The 19,382-nt window shown below is 37.1% G+C and overlaps 1 protein-coding gene across 1 annotated transcript; it reads right to left on the reverse strand.

Moving 5' to 3' along the window:
- Positions 1–244: 244 nt before the first annotated feature.
- Positions 245–5,614, reverse strand: LOC129898586 (protein disulfide-isomerase-like). Its single transcript, XM_055973179.1, has 11 exons — positions 5,416–5,614; positions 3,894–3,924; positions 3,481–3,768; positions 3,214–3,399; positions 3,002–3,127; positions 2,673–2,807; positions 2,458–2,577; positions 2,216–2,333; positions 1,976–2,088; positions 1,339–1,544; positions 245–489 (listed from the first exon to the last, which is right to left on the reverse strand). Exons 1-10 carry the CDS (start codon positions 5,580–5,582, stop codon positions 1,341–1,343), a joined length of 1,488 nt encoding a protein of 495 aa, XP_055829154.1. The 5' UTR covers positions 5,583–5,614; the 3' UTR covers positions 245–489; positions 1,339–1,340.
- Between the last annotated feature and the right edge of the window lie 13,768 nt (positions 5,615–19,382).

Raw genomic sequence — 19,382 nt, forward strand, 5'->3', positions numbered from 1 at the left:
ACAAAAACCTCCAATAGTTTAGACACGAAACTCGCAAAATGATGATAGTTCACGGAATTTTAGTTCAAGTACGAAACTTGCAAAATGATGATAGTTTACGGGAATTTTAACCTATTTACTCATGCAACTATGCTATGCAAATGACATTTTGTTGTCATGTTACAGCCAAAAGCCATTAGACAAATGTTCCAACTTGTCATGAAAGAAACTGTAAACTTAGAAGAAGCATTCTGGGCAAAGAAGATACTAAAGTTGGAGAACTTCTCAACAGATAATAACTCATAATCCAGCTACATTCGATACAGAGTAGATTACATACAACCGTCTTATTGGCGCTAAAAAACACCAAAAACTAGAAGGGAAGCATCAGAGGACGCGAAAAGTGCATTGGGAGAGCAGCAGTCGGGGAAGGGGGTCGGATAGGAAGATACAGAAACAGCAAATCCCCAACAAAATTTGAATTCACCAGTACACAATGTTCCCAGAGTCCTGAACAAGAGAAGATCAATATACATTACAATTTTTGTTGAACAAAGAAAGAAAAATCATATAAAAAAATAGCACGTGAAGAGTTTGCAAGCTTATGGGCATGTTGTTCAAATTTCCTTGTGGGAGTTGGGGGTAGAGTGAAGGTGGACGGATAAATTTGGCATCCTTCAAATAAACAAGAATAGATAGAGAAATTTCCACTATGTTTCTCCTCTTTATAGGTGACAAATATAGAAGTATTAAGAGATGGGAAAGACCTTTCAAGAGAATTCATCTTCTAGTTGTTGAAACCAAGTAAATCTCTAATCTAGTACACCACCAAGGGGGAACCATTGGTCATTTTAGGGTGTTTGGTAGGAAGGAAATGGATTTCTTACTTATTTTCGGGGGTTTGGTACATAAAAAGAGACTATTGTCCCAAAATCATCTCATCTAATATTATGGGATGGAGATGGAGTGTAGGAGAGCGGGGGTGGAGGTGAGGTCTGTTGGAGGGTGGGGAGAAGACGATTAACGTGGAATGACACTTTGGAACTTGTTTTCCCTACTTCCACTTGGGAAGTCATTTTCTTCATTTTAAAGAACTTGTTTTCCTAATGTTCTCCAAATATTTTGACCAAATGTTTTCCTCTATACCAAACACACCCTTAGACATAGTTATCTTCTGCTAAATCAAAACAGTATTTCTCCCATTTTCTTCAACATTTTCCCTCTTTCGGGATTCCTTCGCTTCCTTAGTTCCCAAAGGATGGACGAGATTGTACTCAACAAGTATGACACTAATTCTGTTGACTATAATATCAATAATTGCAGATATCACAATTGATGCTCTAAGGAAGACAATCAAACCTCTAAAGTTCATCCTTTGCTGAATCGACTTTGGCAGAGTCTGACTGAACAGGCTTGTCACGGTTCTTCTCAATAAATTCAATAATTGCCTCTTTTGTTCTCTCACCATTGTACTGTGACAAGTTACCGGAGGCAGCTCTGAAGTACATAGTAGGGAATCCCTGAACGTCGAATTCACCTTTTGGGAGATCATTTGCGGTTGCGTCCTGTAAATGGGGAGGCAGGTGAGGAAATGACCAATACAACTAATACATGTGCTGTGCATTACAGGTAACCAACTGCTAACGCATTCATCTGTTATTATGGAGACGGATATTTTAGATATCTACACACGTGTTTAAGCCATACAAACCTTCTTTTCTGATGCACTTTACAACCGTATTCTACTCAAAAATCAGTAAACAAAATCTCTCTTCTCTGTGTATCATTTTGTGAATGACGAAATTCATTACACAAAAAAACAAATCAAATGTCCACTCCATTCTTTCTGCTTTTTATGCTAAAAAAGGATTTTAACTCTATACATTTTTTGTGGTTATTATGCCGTTATCTCTCCACTCCATTTATTTAAGATCAGCTAATAAGTAATGTAACAAAGGCTGAAGATACATGCGTCAAATATCCTTGTTTAGCTTACCAGTTTTGCAATGAGAACATCCGGATCACTTTGAAATGATACAGCCACTTCATCCAAAATTGGAGCCAGATTCTTGCAGTGGCCACACCAAGGTGCATAGAACTCTAAAAGTACTGAGCAAACCAAAAGAAGAATAATGTAAGTAAACACCAAAGAGGCAGAACGAAATGGTTCATCAAAGAAACGACTCTCTCCCAACCAAGACATCAAATAAAGATTAGAACATTGATAGACACGCACCATTTTTCCCCGATTTGTAAACCATATCCTGGAGGGTATCCCTAACAACTACCTTAACAGGTTCGTCATTGGTTTCAGGGATGGGTTCTGACTTTACATGTGGCTTCAGTTTTCCATCCTGTAACAATGTGGAAAATAAGAGGACACAGGTTAGCAAGCCTTCCCTTCAGTGTGAGTATTGTTCACAATTGACAACGCTTTTATTCCAAAATATATCCAAGAAAAAGAAGAGGATGCATCACCTTGTAATCCTTCAAATAAGCAGCAATGGCATCAGGCTCTACGTGGTCCTTAACATACTTCTGATCATCACTGTCCATTATGATGATCACAGGTGCCTGTTCGGGCTTCAGTCCGAAGTACTGCAATTCCAAATAAAATGAATGTTGATCATGCCTTTTTATGTGATCATGGGTAAAATGATATGCTAATCAGATAGTTGAAAATTTTAACTAACCTCGAAAGCACCTTGACCAGCCTCAACATCACCCAAGAGAAAGCTCACTCCATTCCCTTTATAAAGCACAGCAACATCATTGTATTTGGACTTAAAAGCATCAAGCTCAGAGCTAAAGTTCACAAATAGTAATGTCTGTAGATTTGCAAATGTCACAAAAATAAAATCAATACCTTAAATTTGAAGTTAATTCTCAAATATTAGTAAATGAAAACAAAATAATACAGGTACCAAAATTGTAACTATATAATTCATGAGAAAATCCTAGAATTGCGTGATGTTAAAATATAAGGTCAAATTGCAGCATTACAGCTCGCAGAATCAAGTACCTTGGCGTTGGTGCCATCAAAGAACTTGTTAACATAAGGATGGTTGATTGGGTCATTGTCAAAAATAGTAACAATAGGAATACTAGATTCTGCAATGAACTTCTCCATAGCATCGACTTGAAAATCCTGCAAGAATATAGGATAAGAGTTAAGCCTCATAACCATAAAGAATGGAGTATCAAAGAAAAACTTTATAAAGATAACCAAGATACCTCAAAATCAACGAAGAGCTCATCAAATGGCTTTAGAAGACGAAGAGTGGGCTTACTAACTGGCCCACCCTGAGGGAGGTGTTTGGCATCAACAGTGTGAGCAAAATCGAACTCACCTCGCAGTTTTTCAGCTAGTGCTAAATAGTTCTCAAATTTCTCTCCAGAGGGGTCTGGAAATATACCAACCTAAAGAAACATAAATAGGTTTTAGACAGCAAGAAGCTATGGCATGCTGAGAATAAATCTCCATAAAATATCACCACTTACAACAAATATGCTTTTCTCATCAATAAGGTTTGCGGCGTCCTCCTTCGACTTGATTTCAGCAGATGCAGGACCCACTTGTTTCTTCAAATAGGATATGATACCAGCTGCATCACGAGGACCGTTATATTCTTGAACTTTCTTTCCTCCATCCCGCAAGATCTTAATAGTTGGGAACCCCTGGATCTCGTACTGTGCTGCAAGTTCTTTATTGGCTTCATCACTTGCATCATACTTAGCTAGAACAATTGGAGGATCATGACTACTCAGCTCCGAGGCAGCTTTTTCATACTGGAAAGAAAAACAATTTATACCATAAGTCAGTGGGATTGGTTGACAATGCCAAGAAAAATATAAACGACGGAGAAAAATGATCTTCCCTCCTTTATTAAGCATTTTAGAGAAGGAAGTAGTACCTCAGGAGCAAGACTCTTACAGTGCCCACACCTGTTATTGCAAGTATATTATCAGATATTGTATAGAGATAAAGTCAAGAGTTTTTCATGTCAAGGAATAACTAAATAGCATTTCGACAACAATATATAACCACGGAAATTGATACCATAGAAAAGATTGAAACTAATGCAAGCTGTTAATACAACCATCTCAAGCATGGCATGTCCTCGATTCATATAGCTTTAACACAAACTCAGTATCCCTTTCATGGATTCATGTCTATTATTTATTGAAATTTTAGTGTATTTTTACATATAAATTTATTGTCCGAGTTGAAACTAGTGGGCTCAGATGAACCTGATACCGTAACATTGGATCCGCCCCTGCACATAACAAGACTATTTGGCATAAAGAAGCACTATGTAACACAGATCACTGGAGTCTATTGAAAAAAATACAAATACACACACAATAATACAAAAAATAGATATTACATTCCAATTAGCCAGTCAGATCAACAAGCAAACATTAACCATTAACTTGCAGTAACACAGAACACATAAACAAATCTTGGACATACAGATACTAAAACCAAAAAAAACAAGCAGCAAACATTGATTAAAAAAAAGAAGCTTTTTACAGAAAAAACTTATAACCTAGAACTCATCAAACAAATCCAGATTATTTTTCTTTTCTAAAATTCTGCATATACAGATTTTAGAACCAAAAAGAGGCAGCACACATGAATTAAAAGAAGAAGCTTTTCACAGAAAAGGCTTAAACCTCAATCAGTCCACAAACCCAAATACATCCTTGATAAACCCTTTCAGACAAATTAAGGTCACCAAAAAAAAAAATTACAGCAAATCGAACTAAAAAAAGAAACTTTTTACAGAAAAAACAAACCTTAAAACCCCAAGAAATCACCCAATCATGAAATCTCTCATCTACTCAAAGATTCAGAAAACAAAAAAAAGATCAGAAACAAAACCCCTTTACAGAACAAAACCTTAAACCCCCCAAAAGAAAACGAATCAATCTTGATTTTCTTCTGCGCATACAGATTCTAAAAGCAAAGAAAGAAGCAAAAAATGAACTTTTGAAAAGAAAAAAAACACCAGAGTAGAGCAAAAAGGGTCCTCAATAAAACCCTTTCAGACACATTAAGGTCAATTTTCAAGAACTGATCTTGATGCATTCCTCACACAGCTTGTGAAAAACAAAAATTACAGCAAAAATTCACTAAAATAAATAAAGAAAAGATCAAAAACAAAACCCCTTTATCCAATCATAGATTTTATTCTACAGATACAGATTCAAGAAGCAAAACAAACAGCAAAAAAAGGAACTTTTTTTCAAGAACATAAACCAAAAATTACAGCAAAAATTCACTAAAATAATAAAAGAAGAGATCAAAAACAAAACCCCTTAATCCAATCACTGATTTACATCCTGTACATACAGATTCAAGAAGCAAAACAAATAGAAAAAAATGAACTTTTTTTCAAGAACTTAAATAAAGGGAAACATCAGATTAATTACCAAGGTGCATAGAATTCAAGAACAATGAAGTTGTGCTTTGCAACTGTTTCAGTGAGGTTAGAATGGTCCAAAGTCAACACATGTTCCTTCTCCTCTGCTGCAAAAACACCACAAACTGCAAGAACAACAAGAGCTGCGACAATTACCAAAATGCCACTCTTTGCCATATTTGTCTGAAAAAGTATTTTCTTGATTCATTGCTCTAAAAAAAATTATTTATATTTATAAAGAAAAAGTTCAGACTGCCATGTCAGCATGTAAATATTACGTGTAAAGTCAGGATTGGTTTAGACATGTGTAACTACGTGTTTGAAAAATATCTGAGGAAAATTTTGCTCTTTTGCCTTAAAAATCACATGTTCGTACACATACATTTTGGTACTACTTGTGAAAGTACCTTTACTTATTTTCTTTCTTTTTTCCTCATTTTTTTCTTTTTTTTTTCTCCATTTATTTTTGTCTTCCTATGTTTTCTTTTCTCTTTGGCTATAAATTGTCATAATTTTGCAATGAAGATTGTACACACAAATTCACTAAAAAATTCTCTTTTTCTCTTACTATTTCTTCTTCTTATTAAATTATTAAGTTAATTTATTTAATAACACGTTATCAGCATGAGCCTCCATTACTTTGAATTATATTTTTAAGAAAGTAACAAAAGGGATAAGAATTTTATTTTCTTAATATGTCTAATATTTCTAAACTTGAATTTATTACTTTTGACATATCTAGAAAAAACTACTCATCATGGCACTAGATGTCGAAATACATCTAGAATTGATGGGTCTGACAGACACCATCAAAGATGACAATACAACATGTAGTCAAGACTGTGCCAAAGCCATAATATTTCTCCACCGCAATCTTGACGAGGGATTAAAATTACAGTACTTTACATTAAATGATCCTCTTAAATTGTGGAAGAATCTAAAAGAAAGATATGACCACCTGAAGTTGGTCATACTTCCACAGGCACATCATTATTGGCTCAATTTGAGATTAACGGATTTTAAAAATATAACTAAATATAATTCTTCTTTGTTTAGAATTATAGCTCAGTTAAATTTATGCGGAGAAGAAATCACTAAGCAAGATAAACTTGAAAAAACATACTCCACATTTTCACCCGTGAATATGCTCCTGCAGCAGCAATATCGCGAAAAGAGATTTTAAAATATTCTGAATTACTTTCTCAACTTCTGATTAATATCGCGAAAAGAGGTTTAAAAAATATTCTGAAATACTTTCTCAACTTCTGATTGTTGAACGCCACAACGAACTGCTAATGAAAAATTATGATAGTCGGCTCGTTGGTTCTTTGTCACTCCCTAAAGTGAATCAGACAAATTATAACCAATGGAAAAGAGGCCATTTCCTCAGTCGTGGTCGTGGTCGTAGTCATGGTCGAAGAAGAAATTATAATCATGATGCTCGGCTGGCACCGAGAAATGATTAGCAGTTCAAATAGAAGAGTGAAAAGACAAAAGTTTTACCAAAAAAAAATTCAGAAAGTATACGTCATAGATGTGGAGGTATGGGGCACTGGTCACGGACCTACCGGTCATCAAAACGTCTAGTTCAGCTATATCAGGCATCCTTGAAGAGGACAGAAAATAATTCAAAGACAAACTTTATCTCTGAAGATAATATTGAGCATATGCATCTGGATGTAGCTGATTTCTTTAATTTTTCAGAAGAAAATATGAATATTGATAAGCCTAATAATATATAAATAATTTTCTTTTTATTTGTGTGTACTAAATAATATGTTTGTATTTTTTAGTCTATGTAAATAAATAAAATTTATATAATGGACCATATTTTAATTATAATATTTACTTTATTTCTTTTTGAAAAAAAATATGGATATGCCTCAAATTTTATTTGGATCAATGATCAATCACGAAGATATTTGAATAATTGATAGTGGAACAACTCATGCCATTTTTAAAGACGAAAAATATTTTTCTAACTTGCTTAGAAAAAAAGAAAATGTTACTACAATTTCTGGTAATTCGAAAATGATTGAAGGCTCCGGAAGAGTTACTATATTTCTACCTAAGTGGACAAAGATTGTTATAAAAGATGCATTTTTCTCTTCTAAATCTCCAAGAAACTTATTAAGTTTTAAAGATATCAGCAGAAATGGATATCATGTTGAGACACAATATGAAATGAATATTGAATACCTTTGTATAATCAAAAGTGTCTCAGGCTAGAAATATATTTTGAAATAATTACCAACTTTGTCGTTTGGCCTATATTATGCAAAAATTAGTGCAATTGAAGCACATATGATCGTAAATCAGAAGTTTACTGATCTAAATACATTTGTGCTATGTCATGATCGAATAAGTCATCCTAAATCAATAATGATGAGACGAATTCTTAAAAATTCAACTAGACATCCGTTAAAGAACCAAAAGATTCATACGAATGATGAATTTTCATGCGTTACTTGTTATCAAGGCAAATTAATTGCCAAGCCATCGACCCTGAAGGTTGGCATCGAATCTACTGGCTTTTTAGAGCGTATACATGGAGATATATGTGGACCTATTCATCCACCTAGTGGATTGTTTAAATATTTTATAGCTCTAATAGATGCATCAGGTAGATGGTCTCATGTGTGCCTCTTATCATCTCGCAACCTAATGTTTTCAAAGATGTTAGCACAAATAATAAGATTAAGGGCGCAATTTCCAGATTATCCAATTAAGACTATTCGCCTTGATAATGCTGGAGAATTTACATTTCAAGCTTTTGATGATTATTGCTTATCAATTGGGATAAAAATTGAACATCCTATTGCTCATGTTCATACTCAAAATAGCCTTGTAGAGTCATTTATTAAGCGCCTACAATTGATAGCCAGACCTCTACTAATGAAAATAAAATTGTCAATTACTATTTGGGGTCATGCTATATTACATGCAGCAGCACTTGTACGTCTCACACCGACACATTATAATAAATATTCTTTGTCACAATTAGTATTTGGTCATGAGCCAAATATAACCCATCTACGAATTTTTAGTTGTGCAGTATACGTGCCTGTAGCACCACCACAACGTACAAAGATGGGCCATCAACGAAGATTGGGCATATATGTTGGGTTTGACTCACCCTCCATAATTCGCTATCTTAAACCATTGATAGGAAACTTATTTACTGCTCGATTTGAAGATTGTCGGTTTGATGAAATAATTTTTCCGCCATTAGGGAGAGAAAAAAAGGACCCCGCAAGAGAAATTACGTGAAAGATTTCATCACTATCTCATTTTGATCCACATACCCACACATGTGAACAGGAGGTCTAGAAGATCATCCACTTACAGAACATAGCAAATCAAATGCCAGATGCATTTATTGATTTAAAACGGATAACTAAGTCACATATCCCTACAGTGAATGTGCTATACGGATTGATGTCCTAAAAGGACCATCTACTAGTATCATAGCTTCTGAATTTTAAATACGCCGAAGCATGGTAGATCATTGGGTCCAAAGGATAAAAATACTAAAAATAGAAGTGTAAGGAATAAAAAAAATGATACTACAAAAGAACCCCCCGAAGAAAGTCAAGATTTGAGTAATCCTGATATTCCTAAAGAAATCAGTAAACATGAGACTCAAGTGAATGAAGAACTTTCAATAAGTTCTACCGGTGATGAGATAAATTTAGATCGATCAAAAATTACGGTGGATAATATTTTTGCATATAATATTGCAATTAACCTCATACGAGATAGTGAAAGTCTTGAGCCTAATTCCGTCGAAGAATGTCGACATAGATATGATTGACCAGAATGGCAAAAGATAATTCAATCAGAATTAGACCCACTTGCTAAATGTGAGGTTTTTGGACCTATAGTCCAAACCCCTGAAGGTGTAAAATCAGTTGGCTATAAATGGATTTTTGTGCAAAAATAAAATGAGAGAAATGAAATTGTAAGATACAAGGCACGCCTTGTTGCACAAGAATTCTCTAAAAGACCCGGGGTCAACTATGAAGAAACATATTCACCTGTTATGGATGGAATAACTTTTCGATATCTCATCAATTTAGTTGTACATAAAAATCTTGAAATACATCTAATAGATATAGCTATAGCTTACCTTTATGGTTCACTTGATAATTAAATTTACATGAAAATCCAGAAGGATTAAAATTGTCTAAATCATGTACTAAGTCTCGGGAGATGTACTTAAATGAAACTGCAAAGATCATTATATGGTCTGAAACAATTAGTGCGTATGTGGTATAATTGCCTTAGTGAGTACTTGATAAATGAAGGTTATACAAAATGATGCCATTTGTCCATTTATTTTTATTAAGAAAATAGAATCAGAGTTTGTTATACTCGCTGTTTATGTTGATGACATAAATCTCATTGGAACCCCTGAAGAGGTACAAAAGGCGATTAAATATCTAAAGAAAGAATTTGAGATGAAAGATCTTGAAAAGACAAAACTTTTTCTAGGTCTGCAAATTGAACATTTAACAGACGGGGTCTTTGTCCACTAATTTGCCTATACTGAGAAAATATTAAAATAATTTTATATGGACAAAGCACATCCATTAAGTACTCCAATGATTGTTCGATCACTTGAAGTGGAAAAAGATCCATTTCGACCTCCAGAAGAGGATGAAGAACTTCTTGGTTATGAAGTACCATATCTCAGTGCTATTGGTGCACTTATGTACCTTGCTAACATAACTAGGCTCGATATAACATTTTCTATTAATTTGCTGGTAAGGTATAGTTCATCCCAACGCGAAGACATTGAAATGGTATCAAACATATTTTGCGATACCTAAAACGTACCATTGATATGGATTTATTTTATACTAATAAAGATTGTTCAGACCTTTTTGGTTATGCAGATGTAGGTTATTTATCAAACCCACATAAAGCTCGATCTCAGACATGCTACACACGGAGGAACTACTATATCATGGTGATCTACAAAACAGTTTATTATTGCTACTTTTTCAAATCATGCTGAACTAATAGCAAATTAATGAAGCAAGTATAGAATGTGTATGGTTGAGATCGATGATACAGTTCATTAAAGAAAGATGCGGCCTGGAAAATGATGTCAAAGAACCGACAGTTATATTTAAAGACAATGTTGCGTGCATAGCTCAATTGAAAGGTGGCTTCATAAAAGGAGACAGAACAAAACATATTTCACCAAAATTATTCTTCACACATGATTGTAACACCCCCAAAATTATTCCCTAAGATTTGGACCTTTCTTGTATACGTGTAGGGTCGAACTCATTTATTGTTAAGTATATGCTTGAGTTAAGATGAGTCCCTGAGTAATTAAAGAGTGTTGGAGGTGATGTGGGGTCACAAAGGACCCCTAGGACCAAGCTAAGTCCAAAAGGTTCGTTGTGGCTAAGTTTTAGGATGAGTTCGTATAAAGGGTCAACTTCTAACGACCCTACCTTTTAAAAGACGACAATCTGGGTGGCCCACGACCTATTAAATTAAAGGTCATCGAGTCTTTTTTCCAACGCCACCAAAAATGTAATTTTTGGAGTTCGGAGTCAAAATATATGACGATCCTAAGAAGAACTAGCTCGAATGGAATGTTAGGCCTGGGTTGCAACTGCTGGGAATCTGGGCTTGGCGCCGTAGTGGTGCGACGTTCCATTATCGCGCCAGGAACATGCCTCAGTAGTTTGGTCCCTTGTGCGGCGTGCCACTATGAGGTGTGTAGGGTTTTCAAGCCTATTTACTCAGAACCCAGAAAATATGGCCTTGGCGCTGTAAGGGCGCGACGCGCCACTATCGCGCCAAGAACATGCCTTAGTAGTTTTTCCTTGGCACGGCGCGCCACTAAAAGATGTGCAATTTTTAGGCCAAATCGACCTGGTGCTGCAATGGCGCGATGCGCCACTATCGCGCCAGGAGCTTTTTAGCCTATTTTTTCAAAATTCTAGAGAAAGGACAATTTGGGAATTCGTCCCAAATTATATATGTATTATCCTTGAACATTTTGAGAATATATTTTTAGCCTCTCTCTCTCTCTAGAAAAGCCCTAGAAAATTTTCCTTTCCTCTCTTCTTCTCCAAATCCTCCTTCAACAAGATTTGCCTCCAAGAGCTTCAAGATTCGAGTTCTCCATTGAAGACCCAACATCAAGATTTTCTTCAAGTCTTCACTAAGGTATGTAAGTCTACTCAAAGCATGTGTTAAGTCCACCCATGTGCCCTACTCTTTCTTTGAGGTCAAATGTCCATAGGAATGGAGTTTCTTGATAGGCCTATGTCTCAATGAGTCTTGTTATCCATTAATGTGATTCTTGTTTTATTGATATTATTGAGACAAGGAATTTCTAGAAAGAACCTTGATGTGAGTATGAGTTGATGAATACGAGTTGTTAAACATGTTTTATTGATTTTCTTAACTATGTGGATTATGATAAAGGATGTTATTTTCCTAATAATGTTGCTTATCTTAAATTGTTGATTTAAAGCCTTGAAGTTGTGTTGAGTATCAAAGATTGATTAAATGGATAGAGGAAATGTTTGGTTATGTTTGCATGTTGCTATAAATGTGCATTTAAATTTACTTTGAAAACTTTGATTGAGATTGATCGGATTGTATGATTGGGAGAGGTTTGATTGTGATAGAGTTGACAAGTTGACAAGGTTGTAATGAGACTTGTCGATATCATTTGATTGAGTTGATTATATGGAGTTTTATGAGCATTGAGTCTTGGGAGGAGTATCGAACACCGAATTGGGCAAGAGTACAGTCCATACTCGAACCCAATAACTACGTCGTCAAACGTAGGAGGGGATTGAACCATTAAAGTCGGTTGCTTCCCCAAAATTATTGTCCTGACATTATAGGACTTGGTTGGATTGGATCCATGATTGGTTGATTCGTTCATACCCTGGCAAAGTATGAACGGACGCGGTAACAACTTCGGTTTGTTATACTTTCACTGGCTCATAAGTGATGGTTGTCCGATAAGAGAAACTCCCACATAGGTCTTGGTAGTACTCTGAGTTGGATTGAGTTGATTTGTATATGATTTGGTCCCGTCTAAACTATATTCTTGCTTAGACTTAGGACGCTTGTTGAGTTGCACTTCTTTCTGAGTTGAGCTTCCCGAGTTGATTTGGTTCTTTCTGATGTTGTTTCATTCGGCCATTTTACATACTCGTACATTCCATGTACTGACGCTATTTGGCCTGCATCATTTCATGATGCAGAGACAGGTACTCGAGATCATCAACTGACGCACCGTTGAAGATCTACACACTCCCAGCTAGTTGGTGAGTCCTCCTAGTTTCCGGAGGATATTGAGATTCTTATATAGTTTTGTATTATTTCCTTCATTTTGATTGTTGGTAGCCAAGGGCTTGTCATTGGCACCTCCCAGATTGTTGATAAAGGCTTCATAGACCGGAGTATAGAAATGTTGGATCGTTCTTTTGAGTAGTTTGAATGAATGTGTGACTGGACTAGGTGGTTTGCTTGGAAGCCAAAAATAGCTTTTGAGTGCCGGTCATGCCTAGGGTACCCCCGAGGCGTGACAAACATAGTATCAGAGCACAAAGTTCAAGAGTCCTAGGGAATCTATAAAGCCGTGTCTAGTAGAGTCTTGTTTATGGGTGTGTAGTGCACCACACTTATAAGCAGGAGGCTCTCTGGATAGGGAGATCGACTTTGGGATTGATGTCCTTCCTAATACCCAGCCTATCTCAATCCCTCCAAATAGAATAGCTCCGGCCGAGTTGAAAGAACAGTTGAAAGACTTGTTAAATAAGAGATTCATTAGGCCGAGTATCTCACCATGGGGTACTCCGGTCCTATTTGTGCGAAAGAAAGATGGGTCCCTTAGAATGTGTATTGACTACAGGCAGCTGAACAAGGTCACCATAAAGAACAAATACCCTCTCCCCAGAATAGATGACTTATTTGATCAACTTCAGGGTGCCACTTGTTTCTTAAAGATAGACCTAAGATCGGGCTATCATTAGTTAAAGGTGAGGGAGTACGATATCCTAAAGACAGCTTTTCGGACCCGCTATGGCCACTTTGAGTTCTTGGTGATGTCCTTTAGGTTGACTAATGCCCCCGCAGCTTTTATGGATCTCATGAATCGAGTATTTAAATCGTACCTAGTTATGTTTGTGATTGTATTCATAGATGATATCTTGGTTTACTCCAAGAATAAGGAGGAGCACGCCCATCATCTTAGAGTCATTTTGCAAACTCTGAAGGACCAGGTATTGTATGCAAAGTTCTCCAAATGTGAATTTTGGCTTGCATCAGTGGATTTTCTAGGCCACATTGTATCTGAAGATGGTATTCAGGTTGATGCTCAGAAGACTGAGGCAGTGAAAAATTGGCCCAGATCCACGTCTCCGACAGAGATAAGAAGCTTCTTGGGTTTGTCCAGTTATTATCGAAGGTTTGTAGAGGGATTCTCGTCCATATCATCACCATTGACCAAACTAACCCAAAAGAAGGCTAAGTTCCAATGGTCCGATGCTTGTGAGGAGAGTTTCCAGAAATTGAAGACCAAGCTAACCACTGCTCCTGTTGTAACCTTGCCCGATGGAACAGAAGGTTTTGTGATCTATTGTGATGCATCTAGAGTTGGTTTGGGTTGTGTGCTGATGCAGAAGGGGAAGGTGATAGCTTATGCTTTAAGACAGCTTAAGGTTCATGATAGGAACTACCCAACTCATGACCTTGAACTGGCAGCTGTGGTATTTGCCCTTAAAATTTAGCGCCACTACTTGTATGGAGTACATGTTGATGTGTTCACTGATCACAAGAGTTTACAATACATCTTCAGCTAGAAGAAACTCAACCTGAGGCAAAAGAGATGGCTCGAGCTACTTAAGGACTATGATATGAGCATCCTCTACCATCCAGGTAAAGCTAATGTTGTTGCTGATGCTCTTTGCAGGTTATCGATGGGTAATACTGCCCATGTGGAGGAGGGAAGGAGAGAATTGGCGAAGGAAGTACATAGATTAGCCCAATTGGGAGTTTGTCTTAAAGAGAGCAATGAAGGCGGAGTTAATGTTCAAGATGGGTCTGCATCCTCACTTGTGGCAAAGGTAAAAGAGAAACAAGATCAGGACCCCGTCCTCCTCCAATTAAAGGAAGTTGTTCACAAATAAGAGGTGATGGTTTTTACCAAAGAGAGAGTTGGTGTGTTAAGGTACCAAAATAGGTTGTGTGTACCTGATGTCGGTGATGTTCGAGAGAGAATTATGGCCGAAGCGCATAGTTCCAGATACTCTATTCATCCGGGCTCTACAAAAATGTATCATGACTTGAGGGAAATCTATTGGTAGAGTAGGATGAAGAGAGATATTACGGAATTCGTTTCCAAGTGCCCGAATTGCCAACAGGTGAATGTTGAGCATCAAAGGCTATGTGGCTTAGCTCAAAATATAGACATTCTGAAATGGAAGTGGGAAATGATCAACATGGACTTTATCACAGGTTTGCCAAGGTCCCGAAAGCAACATGATTCCATTTCGGTGATTGTGGATAGAATGACAAAATTATCTCACTTCTTGGCAGTTAAGACTACTGACACCGCAGAAGATTATGCAAAGTTATACATTCAAGAGATCATCAGATTGTATGGGGTTCCCTTGTCTATCATTTCAGATAGAGAAGCTCAATTCACCTCCCAATTCTGGAGATCCTTCCAGAAGGGACTAGGTTCGAGGGTGAACTTGAGTACGACCTTTCATCCCCAGACAGATGGCCAAGCAGAGCGCACCATCCAGACATTGAAAGATATGTTGAGGTCATATGTGCTTAACTTCAAGGGAAATTGGGATGATCACTTACCTCTCATAGAGTTTGTATATAATAATAGCTATCATGCAAGCATTCAAATGGCTTCTTATGAAACTTTGTATGAGAGGAGGTGTAGATCGCTAATTGGATGGTTTGAAGTTGGTGAAGTTGAGTTGATTGGGCCTGATTTGTTTCACCAAGCCATGGAGAAGGTGAGGGTTATTCAAGATAGTCTAAAGATATCCCAAAGCCGCCAAAAGTCTTACACCGATGTGAGGAGGAGAGACTTAGAGTTTGAGGTAGATGATTGGGTGTATTTGAAAGTGTCACCCATGAAGGGTGTCATGAGGTTTGGAAGGAAGGGAAAACTTAGTCCTCGATACATTGGTCCTTACCAGATTGTGAGACGGATAGGGAGTGTCGCTTATAAATTGGAGTTACCCTTGGAGCTAGCTGCCATCTATTCGGTATTTCATGTCTCGATGTTGAAGAAATACTTGGGCGATCCCTCGTTGGTAGTCCCCATTGATAGTATTGGAGTTAAGGATAGCTTGTCCTATGAAGAGGTTCCGATCTAAATTATTGATCGCCAAATTTGCAAATTGAGGAACAAAGAGATTGCCTCAGTCAAAGTCCTGTGGAGAAATAAATTTGTTGAGGAAGCCACATAGGAAGTGGAGGAAGACATGAAATCTAAATATCCACATCTATTCGTGCCTACCGATGAGAATATTGAAGGTAATGTCCATTTCCTTGACTTGAATTCATTTGTGCATTTTAAGCTTGATTGGTAATTTGTTTGAGAATTTGATTGGTTGAATGACTGAATTCTGATTGTGATTTGTACCTCGATTTCCATTCTTGATTTACTCGTCATTCGAGGACGAATGATCCCAAGGAGGAGATATTGTAACACCCCCCAAAATTATTCCCTAATATTTGGACCTTTCTTGTATACGTGTACGGTCGAACTCATTTATTGTGAAGTATATGCTTGAGTTAAGATGAGTCCTTGAGTATTTGAAGAGTGTTGGACATGATGTGGGGTCACAAAAGACCCTTAGGACCAAGCTAAGTCCAAAAGGTTCATCGTGGATAAGTTTTAGGATGAGTTCGTATAAGGGGTCGACTTCTAATAACCCTACCTTTTGAAAGACGACAATCTGGGTGTCCCATGACCTATTAAATTAAAGGTCATCGAGTCTTCTTTCTAACGCCACCAAGAATGTAATTTTTGGAGTTCAGAGTCAAAATATATGACGATCCTAAGAAGAACTAGATCGATAGGAATGTTAGGCCTGGGTTGCAACTGCTGGGAATCTGGGCTTGGCACCGCAGTGGTGCGACGTGCCATTATCGCGCCAGGAACATGCCTCAGTATTTTGGTCCCTGGTGCAGCGCGCCACTACGAGGTGTGTAGGGTTTTCAAGCCTATTTTCTCAGAACCCAGAAAATATGGCCTTGGCGCTGTAAGAGCACGACGAGCCACTATTGCGCCAAGAACATACCTCAGTAGTTTTTCCTTGGCACGGCACGCCACTAAAAGATGTGCAAGTTTTAGGCCAAATCAACCTGGTGCTGCAATGGCGCGATGCGCCACTATCGCGCCAGGAGCTTTTTAGCCTATTTTTTCAAAATTCTAGAGAAAGGACAATTTGGGAATTCGTCCCAAATTATATATGTATTATCCTTGAACATTTTGAGAATATATTTTTAGCCTCTCTTCTTCTCCAAATCCTCCTTCAATAAGATTTGCCTCCAAGAGCTTCAAGATTCGAGTTCTCCATTGAAGACCCAACATCAAGATTTTCTTCAAGTCTTCACTAAGGTATGTAAGGCTACTCAAAGCATGTGTTGAGTCCACCCATGTGCCCTACTCTTTCTTTGAGGTCAAATGTCCATAGGAATGAAGTTTTTTGATAGGCCTATGTCTCAATGAGTCTTGTCATCCATTAATGTGATTCTTGTTTTGTTGATGTTGTTGAGACAAGGAATTTCTAGAAAGAACCTTCATGTGAGTATGAGTTGATGAAGACGAGTTGTTAAACATGTTTTATTGATTTTCTTAACTATGTGGATTATGATAAAGGATGTTATTTTCCTAATAATGTTGCTTATCTTAAATTGTTGATTTAAAACCTTGAAGTTGTGTTGAGTATCAAAGATTGATTAAATAGATAGAGGAAATGTTTGGTTATGTTTGCATGTTGCTATAAATGTGCATTTAAATTTACTTTGAAAAATATGATCGAGATTGATCGGATTGTATGATTGGGAGAGGTTTGATTGTGATAGAGTTAACGAGTTGACAAGGTTGTAATGAGACTTGTCGATATGATTTGATTGAGTTGATTGTATGGAGTTTTATGAGCATTGAGTCTTGGGAGGAGTATCGAGCACCGAATTGGGCAAGAGTACAGTCCATACTCGAACCCAATAACTACGTCGTCAAACGTAGGAGGGGATTGAACCATTAAAGTCGGTTGCTTCCCCAAAATTATTGTCCTGACATTATAGGACTTGGTTGGATTGGATCCATAATTGGTTGATTCGTTCATATCCTGACAAAGTATGAACGGACGCGGTAACAACGTCGGTTTGTTATACTTTCACTGGCTCATAAGTGATGGTTGTCCGATAAGAGAAACTCCCACATAGGTCTTGGTAGTACTCTGAGTTGGATTGAGTTGATTTGTATATGATTTGGTCCCGTCTAAACTATATTCTTGCTTAGACTTAGGACGCTTGTTGAGTTGCACTTCTTTCTGAGTTGAGCTTCCCGAGTTGATTTGGTTCTTTCTGATGTTGTTTCATTCGGCCATTTTACATACTCGTACATTCCATGTACTGACGCCATTTAGCCTATATCATTTCATGATGCAGAGACAGGTACTCGAGATCATCAGCCGACGCACCGTTGAAGATCCACACACTCCCAGCTAGTTGGTGAGTCCTCCTAGTTTCCACATGATGTTAAGATTCTTGTATAGTTTTGTATTGTTTCCTTTATCTTGATTGTTGGTAGCCATGGACTTGTCATTGGAACCTCCCAAATTGTTGATAGAGGCTTCATAGACCGGAGTGTAGAAATGTTGGATCGTCCTTTTGAGTAGTTCTTCTATAACTCTTTTGTTGATTTTGTAGTTATTTGGCCTTTGGCCCTAAATTTTGAATAGTACTTCATTGAATGAGTCTTCCGTTGAGAGAATGTGTTTGAATGAATGTGTGACTGGACTAGGTGGTTCTCTTGGAAGCCAGAAATGGCTTTTGAGTGCCGGTCACCCCTAGGGTACCCTCCCGGGGTGTGACAATGATCTCCAGAAGAATGGTGATATTGATGTACAACAAGTTCGTTCTAGTGATAATCTTGCAGATTTATTCAGAAAGGCATTAACAAGATCAATTTTTGAGAAGCTAAGATATAAGATTGGAATGCGTCGTCTCCAAAATATCAAATGAAGTTTTCATTAGGGAGAGTAAAATACGCGTTGTACTCTTTTTCTCTTAACCAAGGTTTTTTCCCACTGGGTTTTCCAAGTGAGATTTTTAATGAGGCAACACTCAAGGCGTATTACCAGATGTGTGTACTCTTTTTTCTTCACTAGGCTTTTTCCCACTGGGTTTTCTCTAGTAAGGTTTTAATAAGGCACAATATCTATGGTGTTCAGGACAATTATGTATAATTATTGTAAAGTTTTTAATGAGGCACACTACAAGTGGACATCCTAGGGGGAGTGTTGTGAAAGTGGATGTCCACTTTGTGGACGTGCCTTTCCCTTTCTACTTTTCTTTCTTTTCTCCTCATTTTTCCTTCTCCTTTTTCCTCCACTTATCTTTGTCTCCCTATGTTTTCTCTCCTCTTTAGCTATAAATTGTCATAGTTTTGCAATGAAGATTGTACACACGAATTCACTGAAAATATTTCTCTTTCTCTTACTGTTTCTTACTATTTCTCCTTCTTATTAAATTGCTAAGTTAATTTATTTAATAGTAGTACTAATGTTAAGAGAAAATTATAAAATCAATACTTATGTTAGAGGATAGATTTAAAATATTTCCTTAAGTATACATTTGAATAGTTTTGGTCCCTTAGTTTATCAATAGTTAATATTTATATAGTTTGAGATAAATACTTATCGAATTCTATCATGGAAATGGTGGGATGGAGGG

This window comes from Solanum dulcamara, chromosome 8 (assembly GCF_947179165.1).
Source record: "Solanum dulcamara chromosome 8, daSolDulc1.2, whole genome shotgun sequence".
NCBI lineage: Eukaryota > Viridiplantae > Streptophyta > Magnoliopsida > Solanales > Solanaceae > Solanum > Solanum dulcamara.

Bases quoted from the DNA above. Each gene is read 5' to 3' on its own strand.
- LOC129898586 (XM_055973179.1), bottom strand. From the start codon at position 5,582: ATGGCAAAGAGTGGCATTTTGGTAATTGTCGCAGCTCTTGTTGTTCTT. The intron at 2,808-3,001 runs GTACTTGATTCT...GCAAATCTACAG, and splicing joins TTGATGGCACCAACGCCAAG to ACATTACTATTTGTGAACTT. The intron at 2,578-2,672 runs GTTAGTTAAAAT...TTGGAATTGCAG, and splicing joins CTGGTCAAGGTGCTTTCGAG to TACTTCGGACTGAAGCCCGA.